General features: G+C 44.7%; 1 protein-coding gene across 1 annotated transcript in view; it reads left to right on the forward strand.

Moving 5' to 3' along the window:
• KIF13A (kinesin family member 13A) overlaps positions 1 to 18,189 on the forward strand; it is a 245,046-nt gene that overhangs the window by 178,976 nt on the left and 47,881 nt on the right. Inside the window, 6 exon segments of the mRNA XM_062185408.1 lie at positions 1,082 to 1,216; positions 3,293 to 3,423; positions 5,869 to 5,955; positions 6,059 to 6,225; positions 13,031 to 13,244; positions 16,897 to 17,059. Of these exon segments, the coding sequence (XP_062041392.1) occupies positions 1,082 to 1,216; positions 3,293 to 3,423; positions 5,869 to 5,955; positions 6,059 to 6,225; positions 13,031 to 13,244; positions 16,897 to 17,059 (897 nt within the window).

Here is an 18,189-nt window from a genome sequence, read left to right on the forward strand (position 1 = left end):
TTAAGGTCTGTCTCCTGCTAGAATTTCAGTTTTCTTAAAAGGAAGGACTTCATTATGTTCTCCAATGTATTCTCAGCCCTAAGTCAGTACCGACCACATTATACTCTAATAAATATCTCATGAATAAAAGGATGACAAAGGCAGTTGACATTTGGCATAACATTTAAACACTTAGATCGAACTGTAAGTGCCCAAGTTGGAGTCCCAGCTCCAGCTCCCTGCCAGCACAAACCCTAGGAGGTATCAGTAATGATCCAAGTGACTAGGTTCCTACCATCCACGTTGGAGAGCTGGATTGAGTTCCTGGCTTCTCACTCAGCCTGGCCCAGCCCCAGCCATTATAGGCATTTGGAGAATGAACAACAAATGGGAATGTTCTTTTCTTTCTTTCTCTCCCTCTTGCTCTACCTCTCCTTCTCCATCTGCCTGTCTCTCTCCCCCTACTCAGATTTTAAAAAGAAAGAGACAGAATGAATAAATGAATGAGTTCGAGGCCTTCTGCAATCTGTTCCTCCAACCCCCCTCTCTCACTGCTTTCCCAAGTTTGCTAGAGATTCTTGGCTCCTAAAATCAGCCACTATGCTGAGAGTCCATACTGTGTCCCCCGTGTCTGTTCCCAGGACACACTGTCCTTGTCTTGCCACTCCCCCACCCCCACCCCATTTTTTTCCTGTTGAAATTCTTCATGCTTCAAGAACCATCTCAAATGTGTTCTTTTCCTGAAACTTCCCCTGGCTTAACCCATCTTGGTCCCCTTTCCTTTGGAGCCCTGCAGCACTGTGTAACCCTCCAATGCCACCATGCTCTCTTCTTTTGGATTCTAGTTATGGATTTTTGTCCCCTATACTAAACTGTTAGCTCCTTAAGGGCCACAGTAGGGTCTGTGTCAGCCTTAGTTCCCCTATGTCACTGTCACGAGGTGTCAAACATTGTAGGCCCTCTGTAAAGTTGGTTGAGCTGAGTAAAATGTGTCATTCCATTGGCACCGTCCCCAGAAACAGTGACTTGCTCTTTCCATGGATACATCTTATGAATAGAGCAACAAATACAGTCTCCTGCTCTTGTCTGTTTTTGTACCCAGGAGAGACAACGCCAGCTTGAGAGCATGGGGATTTCCCTGGAGACATCCGGTATCAAGGTGGGGGATGACAAGTGCTACCTGGTCAACCTGAATGCAGACCCTGCTCTTAATGAACTTCTGGTTTATTATCTAAAGGTGAGAGGGTAGATGAGTAGAAACCTGCAGTCCTGACTCATGTACAATTCCCAGTGGAACCCAACTATCTGTCTCCATGATTTTGGTTGTAGTATCCAACTCAACTCTCAATAAAAGTAAGATAATGGGTAGTGTCGTCAGAGCACCACTGAGAATGAACCACAGCTGTTTTGTTTTAGCCTGGAGCTGTGCGTTCAGGGCTGATTTCCTGCAAGAGCTTCACAGGGGCAAGAGTGGACAATTACGAGTATCCAGGTAATTCCTGGTGAAGGCACCAGGTTTGAGGCCACAGGAGTCTGAGAATTTCTGAGTTCAGCCACAAAGACCCTGAGAAGCCCTAGATGTTCTCAGTTTCGCTTCTGAGTAATTCCAAGACAATCTCAAGATGAGTAGGAGCCCAGGGAAGACCCGTGAGCTACATGTGACAAGTCTCTCCCAGGCTAGCCCTTCTAAACCCACCCCTCAAGAAAGGACTTCTGGTCTGACAGGGACCCTTCAAGTGTGGAGGTGGGACTGTGGCCTCCTGGAGTGGGCACTGGGCCTTAGGGTGTGTCACTGACTGTGCTGGAGAGAATATTGCAGTGATTCTGAAATTTTCTGGCTTCAGGACCCATGCATGCTCTTAACAGATGCTAAGGACTCCAAAGAACTTTTGTGTATCTGAGTTATATCTACCTGTGTTTGCTGTATTAGAACTTAAGACCAAGAACATTTTATGCTACAAACATAAGCAAACATTCAACCATTGGTCTTCAGAGCTATGACATCAACCTGTATTGCAGAGCCTCTGGAAAGCTTCACTGTATATGTGTGACAGAGAACAAAGACATAACATCAAGTAATTTTATCAAATTGTTTTAACCTCACGAACCTCCCCCTCCAAAAAAAAAAAGGTCCTCAGAAACCATAGGCATCTCAGACCACACTTTTTGAACTGCTGGCTTAATTTTTTTTAAGTGAGAAAGAAGACCTCTGTTGAAAAGAGGGCACCTGATTGACGTTGAGACCTGGGACTTGAAGGTAGCTTGCATGCACTGCCCACACACGGAAATAGCAGAGTGCAGAGGGAGTAGCCACTTAGGAAAGGTTCGGTGCTGTGTTTAGGATTCTGATCTGCCCAGTGAATTACAGAATGTAATGGAGAATAAGCAAGAATGGAAGCAAGGAGCCTCACTCTTCTATGATCCTTTGCTTCTACTATGTTCAGAGACATGAACGTGGTGCAAATAGCCTCTGACTTACTGAGAATCCACCAACAGACTTCTGGTCTGTTCTTTTATGGAATGACTAAGGGGTAAAGAAATGTTTCCAGAACGTTAATTTTGTTAGATCAAGCCTTATACTTCCTCTGTTGCATAGATAAGGGTCAATAGCATAGTGGTTAAATGGTATTTAAAGAAGCAGGAAAAATCTGCTGTATGAATACACCGGGGATGAACAGTGACAAAATCTCCTGTAGTCCCAATGCTCATATGTCTGAGGTTCCAGGTATTTAAAATCACACTGATCCATACATCAAACAACCCACAACCTTCAGTGCTCTGTGTAATATTGGCATTGGAAGCTCAGCTATTTTTTAACATTTTTAAAGTTACATATTTTCATATGAGACTTTCATGAAACCACTTGTAGCAGTTCTTAAATTTATACAGTCATTTTCACAATACTTTCACTGTTAACTCAGATGATTAAAAAAGAACCTGTCAAGTGGGCCAAATAACCAGTATTGTGCTGTTTCACAGAGAGTAGGGTAACATGCGTGTGGTCACGTATGTTGACCAAGTCAGAATTAGAACTCATGGTATTCTACTCTCAAGTCTGATTTCCTTATGTTATAAAGCAACATTTAATCACTGTTGATCAGAGTATTTTTTCATAATGTTTAAACATTTTTTAAAAATTTCATATGTTATGGTAAGCTTTTGACCTTGAATACTTGAGATTTCTAGATTCTCCCACCTGATTCATTTAATATTTTTGTGAATATGCTGCTGGGTTATTCAAATTGATTGTGATAAATTGCTGTTGAGTAACTTACACACATGGATTTTTCTTTGTTTCCTAACGTCTTTCCAGGACCACACCAGGGTGGGTGCAGATACCTCTCAGGACATCCAGCTGTTTGGTATAGGGATTCAGCCTGAACACTGTGAGATTGATATTGCCTCTGATGGTGATGTCACTCTTACCCCAAAAGAAAATGCAAGGTAAGAACAAGAAACAGCTTAGCCTGTCTCGTTTTCAGAATGAACAGGCTGCCTCTTTCTGCTTGTTAGCTTCTGTCATACAAAGTTGAGGACACACTGGGCCCCCCAGGGCAGTGACTTTCTGACGATTGTGGAGAGCACCATGTAGAGAGCAGCAGCTCTGCTGTTCTCTGTAAAGTCTCAGTCGCTGGAGTTGCAGTGCTCCTGTAAAGGAGTAGTTTCATATGGGAGTTCTGGTGCCCCGTACTCCATAGCTCTTAGCTTTATAGTGCCATAACAATCAGCCCAGCTAATAATATCATGTGGGAAACATAACTTATTGAAAATTAAAAGAGTAATATAATTTTTCTCTATCAAACTTCACCTCGGGGCTAGCACTGTGGCGCAGTGGGTTGAAGGCCCAGACCTTAAATGCCCATATGGGATGCTGGCACCAATTTGATTCCTGGCTGCTCCACTTCTGATCCAGCTCACTGCTAATGTGCCTGGGAAAGCGTCAGAAGATGGCTGAAGTCCTTGGGCCTCTGCACCCACATAGGAACCCTAAAAAGCTCCTGGCTCCTGGCTCCTGGCTTTGGATCAGCTCAGCTCCAGCCATTGCAGCCATCTGGGGAGTGGCCCAGCAGATGAAAGACCTCTCTCTCTCTGTCTTTACATCTCTGTAACTCTGTCTTTCAAATAAATAAAAATAAATCTTAAAAAACTTCACCTCACAGTTCTCTAGCAAATTAGACTTTAATTATTCTCCTCCAATTACTCATTTTAAAATGCTAGCAAAACCTCTTTAAGTGGAGGAAGTTATGAGAAGACTAATATTGTCTACCAAAAACTATGGAGGACTTTTTATCCACCCTAAGAAAAAAAAAATAAAAGGCCCCACTACTATGCTTTATGTCAAAAGATCTGTTGATTAGGGTGGTTTTTTTTGTTTGTTTGTTTGTTTGTTTGTTTGTTTTTCCAGATTTATTTATTTATTTGAAAGGCAGAGTTACAGAGAGAAAGAGGAAGAGACAGAGAGGGAGATCTCCCATCCTCTGGTTCACTCCCCAAACAGCCACAATGGGTGCAGGGTCCCGAGGACTTGGGCCATCTTCCACTACTTTCCCAGACGCATTAGCAGGGAGCTGGGTTAGAAGCAGAGCAGCCGCAACCGCGACGTGAACTGGTGCCCATATGGGATGCCAGCACCTCAGGCAGCAGCTTTACCTGCTACACCACAGCTCTTCCCCAATGAGCTCTTTTAATAAGCAGGAGACCCAACAGACTCTTTTGCAGTGTGCAAGTTCAGCCTACTGACTTCACTGTGTTGACAGCCAGCAAGTGCAATTGACAAATGCTGCTCTGTCGAAAGACAACCGGTCAGTGTCCACTGGATGGAGTTGCTGCTTCTCTGAGACCTGTTTTGTCTTCTGCTAAGAGGCATAGACCCATACACACCCAGAGACTCAGTGCATGCCAATGACTGTGTGATCATACAGTCCAGCAGAGGCTGGTGCTGTGGCCTCCCCAGTCCCCGTTGTTTCTATTGTTTATACAGTTTGATAACAAACAGGACTTTCAGGATTTAAACCTCCTATTTGTTTCTTGTTTGTCTCCAACTTTTCATAATGGAAAATTTCAAGCATAAAGGCAGAGAGAGTAGTATAGCAGTCTCCCATGTATCCATATGGGGCTTCAAAAAATGAGTACCTCATATATAATTTTGCTGTATTAATATGCCTTCCACATTTCCTTGTCTGTGCCCTCTGGATTATTTTAAAGCAAATTCCAAATATTATAGCATTGCTTTTGTAAATATCTCAGCATGTATGTCTTTAAAGATGAAGGTCCTTAAACACAGCTTCAGTACATCCAAATAATTAACAATAATCCCTTACTAATCATCATGCATACAGTGCATGTGTACATTTCTCTAATGATCTTGGAAATGATCTTCTCAGTTATTTCTTCTAATCAGGATCCAAATAAGATACAGGCATTGTTGTTTGTTTAATTTCTCTTAGATTCCTGTTGACCTGTAGGTTTCCCCTTCCCCTCCTGTCTCAGGCTGTCTCGTCTGTCTGTTTCTCTCTGTAAGTTGTTTTATTTATTGAAGACACCTCCCTAGCTGTTGGCACTAGAGTCTCTCATGGCCAGGATTTCATCACTACGTCCACAGCTTTAACACCTTCCATTGTCCTCTGTTTTTCCTAAACTGTAACTTCCAAATGGGAGCTGGATCAGCCTCAGCCCAAATTTTGACAGAGTATCCCTGAGGTAGAGTTTCCTTTCATGTCAGGCTGTCACCCTTTGCGTGTTTCAGCAGTGGTCGCAAATCTGTCACTTCTCCGGCTATTAATTAGGACACTTCTGTCAGGAGGAAGTTGCCCCACGTCTCTCTTGGGTGGCCAGGCCTGAGTTCTGTGCCCTCCTGCCCACCTGACATTGTCTCTCCTGTGCCTCCAGGTCCTGTGTGAATGGCACCCTTGTGTGCAGTTCCACCCAGCTGTGGCACGGTGACAGAATACTGTGGGGAAATAACCACTTTTTTAGGTAACAACTTTGTGTTCTCTACTATTTTCATATTCATTTTTTTTCTGTCATCTTTGAAAGTCTAAACCAAGTTGACTTTCTCCCATGGTGAAAAACCCCACAGAATTAACTTACCCAAGAGGAAACGGCGAGATTGGTTGAAAGACTTTGAACGAGAAACGGGCCCTGCAGAGCACGACCTGGATGCGGCCAGCGAGGCTTCCTCGGAACCGGACTACAACTATGAGTTTGCCCAGATGGAAGTTATCATGAAGACGCTGAACAGCAATGGTGAGACCTTAGCTCTGCCTTCCAGTGTCCTGGGCACTTCCTCCCATCTCACACCATTCAGTGTGAGTGATCAGTGAAATCGAAAGTGTCGTTCTGAAATTCAAACACAAAATTGCTCAGTTCCTGAAACAGGCCATCACGAAGGCTAGTGGAAAGGTCTGGGAGCGGGTTTCTCCCAGAAAGCGGGTGAGCCCTTGATGAGACACCTTGACCCCACGCCAGTTGTGACAGCATTTCCAGGGGCAATCCCAGAGCTCTGAGTGATCCCGACAGAATTCCTGATCAAATTTCCCATCATTGAGCTAGGCATTTCTGATTCCTTGAGAGTGTCACTATCCCCAAGAAAATCCGAACCCAGGAATTTCACATAGAACCTGAGGGAGAGAGAAAAGTCACAGCATCTTACTATAAACTCATTTGAAAATTACACCCCAAAAAGACTTACTGAACAAGCCCAGGTAACTCCTTACAAAAGTGATAGTTAAAATGGAAGCTTCGTAGACTCATTCTCCACTCCAGTCTACCAAGGTCTCTGCAGAAGGGATTCTCCCCGACGCGTTTTTTCCTGGATCCCTGCTCCCAGAAGATCCTCAGTACTTGCTTTAAAGTTCTGTGTCTAAAAGTCTGTGTCCGTTTGCCTTCTTTTTCCCTTCCTCTGTGTTTACGCACATCAGATTCTTTTCTTTGCTTGCCCCGAATGTTTTATAAATCTGCCTTTTCCTTTTCTTGTCTCCCAATCTCCTAATTCCCAGAGTTGGTTCCCAGGACCTAGTAGCTACCCAGGGAAGTTCCTGTTAACAAGCACAAGTCAGGATTTCTGAGACTAGAACTACTTTACAAGGATAGTGTTGAGGCTACATTTAGGGACAGGCTCCGTGCAAGCCCTCTTCCCCATTCATCTGATCTTGGGGTCCTAAAAAACCCTAACTTGGACTAGGAAAGACCTGACATACCTCAGGGTCCCCATCAGACAGTTTGTAACCAGGCACTTGGAGAACCTTTTGCTTTTCACAGTTGAGTTCTTTTCTTAGGCATTGGCTTTCTTACTGTGCTCTCTGACTAAGCCTAAATGGGAAAAATTTGAGCATGGCTAGAGAATTGCCAGTAAGCTCCCTGGCATATCACATTGAGAGGTTCTATTACAGGCATGAAGATTTTGGCATTTAATTGATGTCTGTTTATGGATTTTTAGCCTCAGGGGCTCTTTTTTATTATAAAAATGAGGTATAAAGTAAAGATCAGACTATGAGAAACAAGTGTAATGTATATAAAGAGTATCAAACCAGAAAGGGAGAAGATATGTTTATTGACGAAGTTTGGTAATTTCTGTCTTTCAGGGTACTAAGATTAGCCTCAGGGCCCTGAACATCGCAGTACTGGGTGGATCATAGCTGAAAACCAAGCCTGTCACTGTCACTTGCCCACCCATGGGGAGGAAGCCCCAGAGACATTCTAGAGTGATGGTTTGATCACATCTACATTAAACCCCTTAATAACCAATGAGTATTTAGCAAGCATTTGTTAACCCCTCTCCCCTTCACCAAACCTACTAGAGTCTCAGAGACCCAACTCATGGTACAAACATGAGTTATTCTTGCGTATCCCAGCTCAGGCCTTGCCTTCCAGTGTTGACTGGAAAGTATTGTTGGGCAGGCATTTGGCCTAGCAGTTAAGACTTCTGCATCCCACATCAGAGTGCCTATGTTCTGTTCCTGGCTCCAACTCCTGATTCCAGCTTCCTGCCAATTCATAGCCCTAGAGGCAGCAGGTGACAGGTCTAGTAACTGGGTTCCTGACACATTTGTGGGACTCTTGATTAAGTTTCCTGCTGCTGCTTCAGCCCCCACCTTGGCTGTTACAGGCATTTGAGGTGTGAACCAGCAGATGGGGAGCCCACTCTGCCTCTAAAATAACAATTTTTTAAAGACTTATTTCTTTATTTGAAAGAGTTAGAAGAGTGGGAGAGACAGAGACAGATCGTCCATCCACTGGTTCACTCCCCAGGTGACTGCAATAGCCAGGGCTGGGCCAGCCCGAAGCAAGCAGCCAGGAGCTTCTTCCAGGTCTCCTACATGGATGTCTGGGCCCCAGGCACTTGAACCATCCTCCACTGCTTTTCCCAGGCCAGTAACAGGGAGCTGGATTGGAAGTGGAGCAGCCAGGACCCAAACCAGCACCCAGATGGTGTGCTGGCATTGCAGGCAGTGGCTTTACCTGCTATGCCACAATGTTGTCCCAACATTTTTTTTAAAGTAACACTTTCTGTCTTCTCCACCACGTACCAGTTCCCATGGGGCATACCAATGAGTTCTGATGGGATTTCAGGAGATCCAGCCACTAGCCAGTGTTCACAGGGTTCGCCTCTGCTACTAGGTGGCTTCCCGATAATAAGCCTCTCTGCCTGGTGGTCGTCCCCTTGGTGGTCCTATCTGAAGATTCTCTTCCCTCTCCTGTGGTTGCAGACGAAGCTCCTCCACAGACGCTGGGACAAAGGTTTCACTGACTGGCACTAGCATGTGGGAGCTGGATTGGTTTCTAGCAGCGCTGCTGATCAATGCTTGTGCTACATGCTTTGGTAAAATCTAACTAATGCGATTTGGAAGAAGCTGACGTTTTCTTGACTGAGCAATGGGCCTTTTCAGCTATGACCCCCACCCTCATGTCCCAACTCCATTACCTTTGCATTGGTTAAAATCTGATAGCTTTTATTTTCCCCTGTGTAGCCACAGCACTGAAACAGATTACTGGTATTACAGCTACTGTGGCAGTGGCTTTATTACCATGGACAGCACAGCAGTTCAAGGCAGTAGTACCTCCAGCTATACATTCACCAACATTATCCCGTTAATCCACTAGAATAATGTATTCTTACATCTCTAGAATAAATAATTTATTTAAAGTCCAATTCACTTGAAATACAAGTAAAAGGGAACCTAGTATGTTGGGCAATAAAGCCTTCTTCCCACGGGTTCAAAATAAGAATCAGGCACCCATGTGTTGTTGCAGAGGCAGTGGTAGCTCGAAGCCACGAGCAGTGAAGGAGCTGGCAAGGGGTCGTGGAGCCAGTGCATTCCAGCTGAGACTAAAAGCATCTTGATTCCCCTAAGGACGCACTTTCCTTCAACGCCGCGTTCAGACATCCTGGCGTGAATTAATTCTAATTCTCCTGCTCACGTGAATACATTGCTGCCAGTACCATGGCCATCACCATCCCCTCTTTCCCATTCTGGGGACAGCAGAACAGTGGGAGCTTATTTCCTAGTTTCCCACCAGGGTAAAGGTGAAAATAAGCCGAGGGCGAAGAGAAAGTCCTTTCCCAAAGTCGATGCTCCTTTCCTCCTAAAATGCTTATCTCTTTTGTACCTTGGCCCTAGGCGGTAGGCTCACTAAATTTTAAAACAATTCATTCAAGAGGAAGGACAGAGGGGAAAAAACAAAACTGCACTGTCTCCTACTGGCTGGTTGGTTGTGAACAGGACAGTCTTTGGCTTCTGTTCTAGACCACATCATAGACTGAGTGACTTCATTGACTGAGTGACTTGCTGATTAGAATTATCTGCTTTTAAACATTTTATGCACTGGTAAAGGCTTGAAACTGGTTGATTTGAGGGGGGAAAATTGTCCATGAAAAAGATATTTCCAGACTAGGGTTGGGATCAGAGGTGAAATAAAGACCCAGGTTAGGGTGAGTCCTGTGCAAGTGGACTTGGGAGCACCTGGGGCAGAGCCTACAAAGCTGTGCGTGCGAGGCTCAGGGATGGACCCTAGGGAGTCGCTTTCGCTTCCATTCATGCACATGGAGTTGTGACCCCACTTGAAGCCCAAGAGAGGTATTTTGGCCCAGCCATTTGAGATCACATATTTCTGCTCTGTTGATGAACAAGTAGAAATACCAGATAGATATTCCATTCAGTTTCTCTCAGCAAAAAACCTACAGTGCAATTTTATGAAACTGTATGTTCCCCAGTTTGTTTGGAAAAGATTCATAAGCACAAAGTTAGGACAGTTAGAATCCCTGAAAGTAAGGCTTTATATAAATACAAATGGGTGGCAAGCACTCTGTCATTTGTTTCTTAAACCCAGCACCTACATCCTACCTGAGAAATCTATTTTTTAAAAACTTTGTGAGGCCATTATCTAGCCTTTAGGTTTAAAATTTCTTCAGACTACCTCAAATTTCAGTGTATTTCTCCTATTTCCTCTGGAAGTTGTAGGACTATATCAGAAGTTCTAGTGCTTTCCAGTACATAAGGATGGTTACTGTATTAGCTTGCCATTACTTTTTTTTTTTAAGATTTATTTATTCTATTTGAAAGTCAGAGTTACACAGAGAAATAAGGAGAGGCAGAGAGAGAGAGAGAGAGAGAGAGAGAGAGAGAGAAAGAGAGAGAGAGAGAGATAGGTCTTTCATCTGCTGGTTCACTCTCCAGTTGGCCGCAATGGCCAGAGCTGCGCTGATCCAAAGCCAAGAACCAGGAGCTTCTTCCAGGTCTCCCACATGGGTGCAGGGGTCCAAGCACTTGGGCCATCTTCCGCTACTTTCCCAGGCCATAGCAGAGAGCTGGATCAGAAGTGGAGCAGGCGTATCTCGAATCAGCGTATGGGATGCGGCACTGCAGGCGCAGCTTTACCCGCTATGCCACAGTGCCAGCCCCGCCATTACTTTAACTAAAATACCCAAGAGGAGCTTCTGAGGAAGGAAGAAGGTTTCTCTTGCCTCACAGATTTGGAGGCTCACAATCCAAGCTGGGCACCCACATTAGTCTGATGAAGCTGGGACGTGTGCAGAAGGCGGATCACGTGGAAGCAGCCGCACAGGGAGCTGACTCGTCCTCTCTGTCCACGTGTCTCTCTTTATAAAGCTACCATGATTCAACCATGGACTCCACCTCAGTAACCTGATGCAGTCCCAGCACTTCCCAAAGACCCCGCCTTCAGACACCACAACTGGGTCACGTGTCTCCACCCCTCATCCGTCCTCAATGGCAATCCATTGACCCTTACACAGGAGACTTCGGGTTCAAACGTCAGCTTGAGTTCAGGTAGCCAAATCCTGTTCAAATCATGACAGTTGTTCTGTGGAAAGCATTTTACACACCTAGGATCTGCCTTTGTGTAAGGGGTTTTTGGTCTGTTGTTGTTCACTTTCCATTAGTTTTTAGTCTATTTTTCCATTAATGATATATCTTGGGCACATTATGTCAGGACTATATGAAGAAGAATATTCTGCCTCTTTGAAAAAGTGTTGAATTTTAGCATTTCATAGCAGTAAGGAACAATATTTGGCATTACTAGTTCTAAGGAAGACATTGGGTAAGAATCCTACGTCAGTTCTCCCCAAGTTAATGTCCTGCGCCAGCCAATTAGCTGATTACTTATCTGAGTTCAACACCTGTCTCCATCGTGTGTTAGCTGTGTCATCTTAGGACAGCTAGTTACCCCTGCTGAACTCCAATGTCCTTATCTTTAAAATCAGAATGAAATCCACCCCTAGGTGTGTTGCAAGGCTTTTGTGAGATGATGCATGCCCAGGGGCCCCCACACACACCTGGGGTGTAGCCATTAGCTATATTGACAATATATATTGTCAATATATATTGCTGTTTCCATTGTGGTTGTCATTTTTTATTAATTAAATAACTTACCTATCCTGAGCATACTTTGTGATTCTTCTAAAAAAAATTGCTTCTTTTTGTTTTGTATTATTTAGTCTTTTTTTAAGCTAACATATTATCTTTTTCTTTTACAGCTCCTATAGAAAAATAGTACAATTTACAATCTTATTTCACAAATTGATAGCGTATTTTGGAAACATCAGTCTGTAGCTATCACCAAGTAATACAAAACTTCCTCCTGAGTCACTGTAATTTCCAGCTTTTTTCCTGGAAATTAAATTGAAGCTAAGCTGTAGCTACAAGTAGCAAGCAAGTGTGTAAGTATGCAAGGAGGAAATACTATCCCAAGCTAGTCTGCGATGCATCTCCTCTCAGTCCCAGCAGCCTCTCAGAAGGACTGGCTGTGATGCTGACTTTCGTGTTCCAACATGTAGATCGTCTAAGGCACAGCTCCCTGTAGTCTGCCTGCACAGGGACATCGGAAACTTTCTGCTCTGTGCATGAGGCCACGCCTTCCCCTCTCCGCATGGCATCCAGCTCATGGGTCATTCCTGGACTGTTATTCTGCCCAGCCAGTCAGCTTTTAGAGTCGGTCCCCCCCATACCACAGCCACCTCTGATTGTCCCAGCGTCTTTGCTGAACAAGGTCTACTAGGATGTCTGCACTCATTCACCCAATGGCACATATCTGTTGCTTTTGCAAGTGTTAGATAAACTCAGTCTGGTTTTTTTTTTTTTTTTTTATATAAGATTTCCTCCCACCTTAGAGAGATTTAAGGGTAATAAGATTTGTAGTGAAAATCATCAATCCTTCATCAAATACCAAACCTGATGATAAATGGGCATAGAAATTGACTACCATAAAAATGAGATTTTACATGGTTTTATCTGTGGAGTCGTCCTAGATTTCCTGAAGCTTCTCTTTTCCGTGGATAGGATGACAGAAACTTCTCCATCTCCTGCTGGTAGTAGGTTGATGATCTATGTAACTATTAGGGTGTGCTCAGTAACATAAGAGAACATCTGCGTAGAGGTCAATGTTCGGAGGGAGGCAGCTGTGAGCGGGTGTCCTCCAGCAAGGCCGCCTGGCCTCTCCTAGAAGCCACAATTGTGGAATCAAGTCTGCCGCAGGTGCTGCCTCTCACTTTACCACTCTGAAGATGCCTTGCCTTTGTCTCTTGGCTCACCAGACCCAGTTCAAAACGTGGTTCAGGTCCTGGAGAAGCAATACCTAGAAGAAAAGAGGAGTGCCCTGGAAGAACAGCGGCTCATGTACGAGCGGGAGCTGCAGCGACTCCGCCAGCAGCTCTCCCCCGAAAGGCAGCCACAGAGCAGCGGCCCAGACCGCCTGGCCTACAGCAGCCAGACAGCCCAGCAGCAGGTGACACAGTGGGCAGAGGAGAGGTAAGAACGCAGAGGTGAGGCATCAGGGCCATGGGGCTCCAGGGAGGGGCTCACAAGGCCTATAGGAGGGAGACAGACTTCTCAGAAGTGGAAATCACAGTCCCATATCTGCTTTGCTGGCCACTGGCTTTTCCTTGAGAAGACATAAGCCTGTTTGCCACAGTGTTAGCTGTTGCAGGAATCTGACCACCACCTCCCAGCCCCGCTCCAGCAATATTTCTTTAACGCTAAAGCATTTTTCCTTGTTTTTTATTTCTTTGATTTTATTTTGATATAACTTCAGTATTGACAAATCTACTCAATGTGAATTGTAAAATGTTTGTGTCAGAACTCTCAAGGGAGATGGTGGTGAGGAAGTGGTGATCATAGCAACAAGCACCACAATAAAGACTTCTGCCAACTTCTGTTGTGTACTTAACACTCCCCACAACTCTGCCATGGGAACTATCATCCCATCATGTACACTGGGCCATGAGTTTAAGAATCCTGCCTGAATCACCCATCTAGTAAGTGATAATGCCAAAGTTCAAACGCTGGTGTGTCTACAGTCCCACTAATCACCCCATGTTATAATAGCTATTTTATATTTTTTAAAGATTTACTTTTTTATTTAAAAGGCAGAGTTACAGAGAGGCTGAGCAGAAAGAGAGAGAAGGAGAGAGATTGTCCAACCACTGGTTCACTCCCCAAGTGACTGCAACGGCTGGAGTCTGCAACTGCCAGTCTGAAGCCAGGAGCCAGGAGCTTCTTCTGGGTCTCCCAAGTGGATTCAGTGACCAAGCACTTGGGTCATCCTCTACTGCTTTTCCAAGCTTATTAGCAGGGAGCTGGACTTGAACCGTCACCCATATGGGATACTGACGCTGCAGGCCACAGTGCTGGCTCCTGTAATAACTATTGGCAATAGTAATAGTACCTAACATTTATGGGGCTTTTATCATGTGCCAGGCCCTCAAAGATTTGTCTACAGTCCTGGCTGCTTCACAGCTGCTACTGCATTTTACCATGTTTGCCCCTGTCTTACACAAAAGGAAACTGAGGCTGAGGGGTTGGATGGTTATGCAAGGGCAGTTAGCTGGTGAGGGAATGCAATGGGATCAAAGCCATGGTGAGTCACTGGTCTGTGTCTCTCACTCCAGTGAGATGTTTAACATGAGCCCAACAAGGGGATATGACCCTTAGAGGAAAAAGGGATGTCCTACCCTGCACTCACAGGCCTGCAGGCCTCTGCACTTGTTTGTGCTGTGTGAAGAGAGTCAGTTCCACGTTCCCCAGGAGCTACCTGTTCAGCATTCTGGATACTGAAGCTTGAAAATTAACCCTAATTTTGCTACTCTTTATGTTTTACTCTGCCCGGTGAAACACACCAAGGTTATCAGGTGGTTCTTTTTCTGAAGAGCCACATTTGCCACACTTCCTTTGAGCTAGTAGCTCCAGCTGTATGCTGAAGGTAGTTGGTATATTTTACCCACTGCACTAGGAAGGATCTAGTTACCAAAGAATATAAAAGACAAAAGTGAAAGTGGGTTGTTTTCAATTCAGTGAAATGTCTAAAAAATATTTTTCACTTCCTGTAGTTCTAGACTGATTATCTTTGAAGTTTAAATTATTCAAAAAGAATTGAGAAGAAGGTATTTGGGGCATGTCACTCAAAGAGACAAGTATGGTCACAACATTGATGTACCCAGATTTTCAACTGGCTGAAATTAAGATTCACTAATTATATGTGGTTCTGTAAGAAGCTGGAACTCAGTGTCAGTAAATGTCAATGAGTTCTGAAATAATGGAGGTCTAATAGTGACATAAACAGGGAAAAATTGAGAGTCAAAGTGTATTTAAGAGCTAGTGAGAATTACAAAGGAAGCACAGGTGTGGTTTATTCTCTCCATACAGTGGAAATGAGAGTGAGATAGAAATTAAATCATAATGGTAAATTATACTTTTATTCAACAATAGGAAGTGTTGTGATGTTATGTTTATTTGTCATCTAACTCCTCCGCATGGAAAATAAGTTCCCCAGGGCAGGGACTCTGTTTGATTCACTGCAGTATCCCTTGTGGCTAGAACCATGTCCTCACAAATGCGGTATTCAGTCATTACTGTGTGTATGTATGGATTGGGTGAATTTGGTGACGTGGTAAGCAAGTGTGTCATTGCCAAGAAAGCAAAGTGCACAGTAAGTGCCATGGTTGTTCAGAATGGGACCTCAGTAGAATTGAGTCTTCCTACGGAATTGTTTTTGGAAGAGGAAGGATTTCAGGTGAGCTTGAAAGGCGCCTTCTGACTAGGCAGTGAAGAGCTGGAGGGAACTGTGGATGGGCGATCAGCATGAACAGGTAGGAAGCACTGGAGAAGGGAAGACCATTGGAGGGCAGCGAGAGGACTGCTGTGTTCAGCCTAGGAGGTGGTTTCTATGGGAGTAGGGAGAATTAGTCCAAAACTACTAGATAGGCAGACTTGAATGGGATTTATCCCATGGGAGAGAGCCCCTGTGAAACTTTGTACCAAAAAGTGGCCTGGGGAAGGCGACTTCTACAGGAAGTGAAGGCCTGCACATAAGCATTTCCTGTGTTGGAGGCAGAAAGCCCAGGCACTGTGAGGGTATAAGGGATGTGAACCAGAGGTGATGAAAAAGGAGAAAGGGAGGGAGTTAGGAGCTCATTCAAAGGAAAGAGACAACAAGGTTTGGGTGGAGCCAAGGAAAATTGTAGAAAAGATAAAAGAGAAGACTGGATGAATCCAGTCCAGGTGCTGGGAAGACCATTGTCCTTATCTTACATGCTCTCCATGTGCTGCCTGTGTTGTTTCTAAGGTGATGAGAAAGGAGTAGAGGCTTGGGAGCTGTGAACTCATCATTTTCCTGTGACATCAGGGCTGGGAGTGCACGCATAGTAGAATAATGAAATTATACCTTGAGGCACAGAGCTGTTGCAGGTCCAAGTGTGAAATCCAGAGGTGTTTTATCTTTCACATAGTATTTTTTTCAGTACTCTACAATGAGCCATGCACTTGACCTAGAGCCAAGTATACTTGACAAGTAAAAAGAAAGTGGTCCCAGCAGGGGAGAGAGAGACATTGGTTCAATAGTAATACAAATAAATGCCAAGTTATAGCCATGACAAATGCTGTGGAGGCAGAGGACTTGGATAATAGGACTTAGACCAAGTCAGGTGTTGGAGCTTTTTGTCAACAAATGCTATTGTGTGGAGTTGAACAAAAAGAATTCCTGCTGCTGCAGAGGTCCCTTACCGTGCATGGCTCTTAACAAAGGAGGAAATCACGTCGTTCACTTTCCTCCCCTAACTCCAGGTCTCTGTCACCTGCCAATCCCATCACCCGCCATTCTGCAGTGCACAAAGGCCATGGTCATTACTTTTACCTGGAGGGTCTCTGAATTGTTTTTGTGCATCCTCATGTCAAAGTTTGGTCGTTTTCCAGTGCTGTGTATGTAAGACCTGGTTTCACAATTCACTCTCCAGTCATGGTTCACAGCAGGTAGCCAATCTGTAGGCAAAGGGGAAGGATCAGAGGTGACCTGCTAAAATAGGATGAAAAATATGGCCTGATGGGAGTTTTCTGTGAGACTGCTCATTTAGCAACAGGATTGCAGTTTTCTTTTAGCTGTTCTTGTTCCTTTTCCACGCCACCCCAGGGACGAACTCTTCCGGCAGAGCCTGGCTAAACTGCGAGAGCAGCTGGTCAAAGCTAATACCTTAGTGAGGGAGGCGAATTTCTTAGCTGAGGAAATGAGCAAACTCACTGATTACCAAGTGACTCTTCAGATCCCTGCTGCAAACCTCAGTGCCAACAGAAAGGTAAGAGTGTCCTCAGTGGTGTTGTGGCACAGCAGACTAAGCTGATGACTGGGATGCCAGCATCCCAACTCTGAGCACCCATTCAACTCCTGGCTGCTCTGCTTCTGATCCAGCTGCCTGCTAAGTTCTTGAGAAAGCAGCAGAAGATGGCCCAAATACTTGTGCCCCTGCCACCCACATGGGAGACCCAGATAGACTTGCAGGCTCCTGGCTTTGGCCTGGCCCAGCCCCAGCTCTGGCTGTTGCAGCCATTTGGGTAGTAAACCAGCAAATGGAAAATCTCTCTTTCTTTCTGTCTCTGTCTCTATCTCTCCCTCATCTCTCCCTCACTTCAAATAAATAGATCATAAAAAGAAAAATAAAAGAGGTACAATGGCACATACTATAATGCATCCTGGAAGTGATCCCAATATGAACTAGCACAACTCTTTTTAAGACTTCCTTGGGTAATGCCATTTAAATGATGCCCTTAGACATATGACAGGCAGAATATACAGGCTCTTGGTAACTGAAAGACTTGCTAATTTCAATGCTTTAAAACAATGAAACAAGAAATATAGAAGGATACTTTAAAAAGTTGTGGAAAAATGGAATTGAAAGGTAAATTTATTTGGATGTAATGCAGTGTTGAAATCTATGCATAGTTTTTTGGTTTTTTTTTTTTTTGGTTTTTTTTTTTTTTTATTTTGACAGGCAGAGTGGACAATGAGAGAGAGACAGAGAGAAAGGTCTTTCTTTTGCCGTTGGTTCACCCTCCAATGGCCGCCGTGGTAGGCACGCTGCGGCCAGCACACCGCGCTGATCCGAAGCCAGGAGCCAGGTGCTTATCCTGGTCTCCCATGGGGTGCAGGGCCCAAGCACTTGGGCCATCCTCCACTGCACTCCCTGGCCACAGCAGAGAGCTGGCCTGGAAGAGGGGTAACCGGGACAGGATCGGTGCCCCGACTGGGACTAGAACCCGGTGTGCCGGCGCCACAAGGCGGAGGATTAGCCTAGTGAGCCGCGGCGCCGGCCTATGCATAGTTTTTTATATAAATTTTCCATGAGCTGTTTGAAGACTCCCTTGTATATAAGTAGCCCTGCCTGCTTTGTCTTGCACATAAATGCCCCCTTCTGAAATGGGGAATATG

Source organism: Lepus europaeus, chromosome 3 (assembly GCF_033115175.1).
Source record: "Lepus europaeus isolate LE1 chromosome 3, mLepTim1.pri, whole genome shotgun sequence".
Classification (NCBI taxonomy): domain Eukaryota; kingdom Metazoa; phylum Chordata; class Mammalia; order Lagomorpha; family Leporidae; genus Lepus; species Lepus europaeus.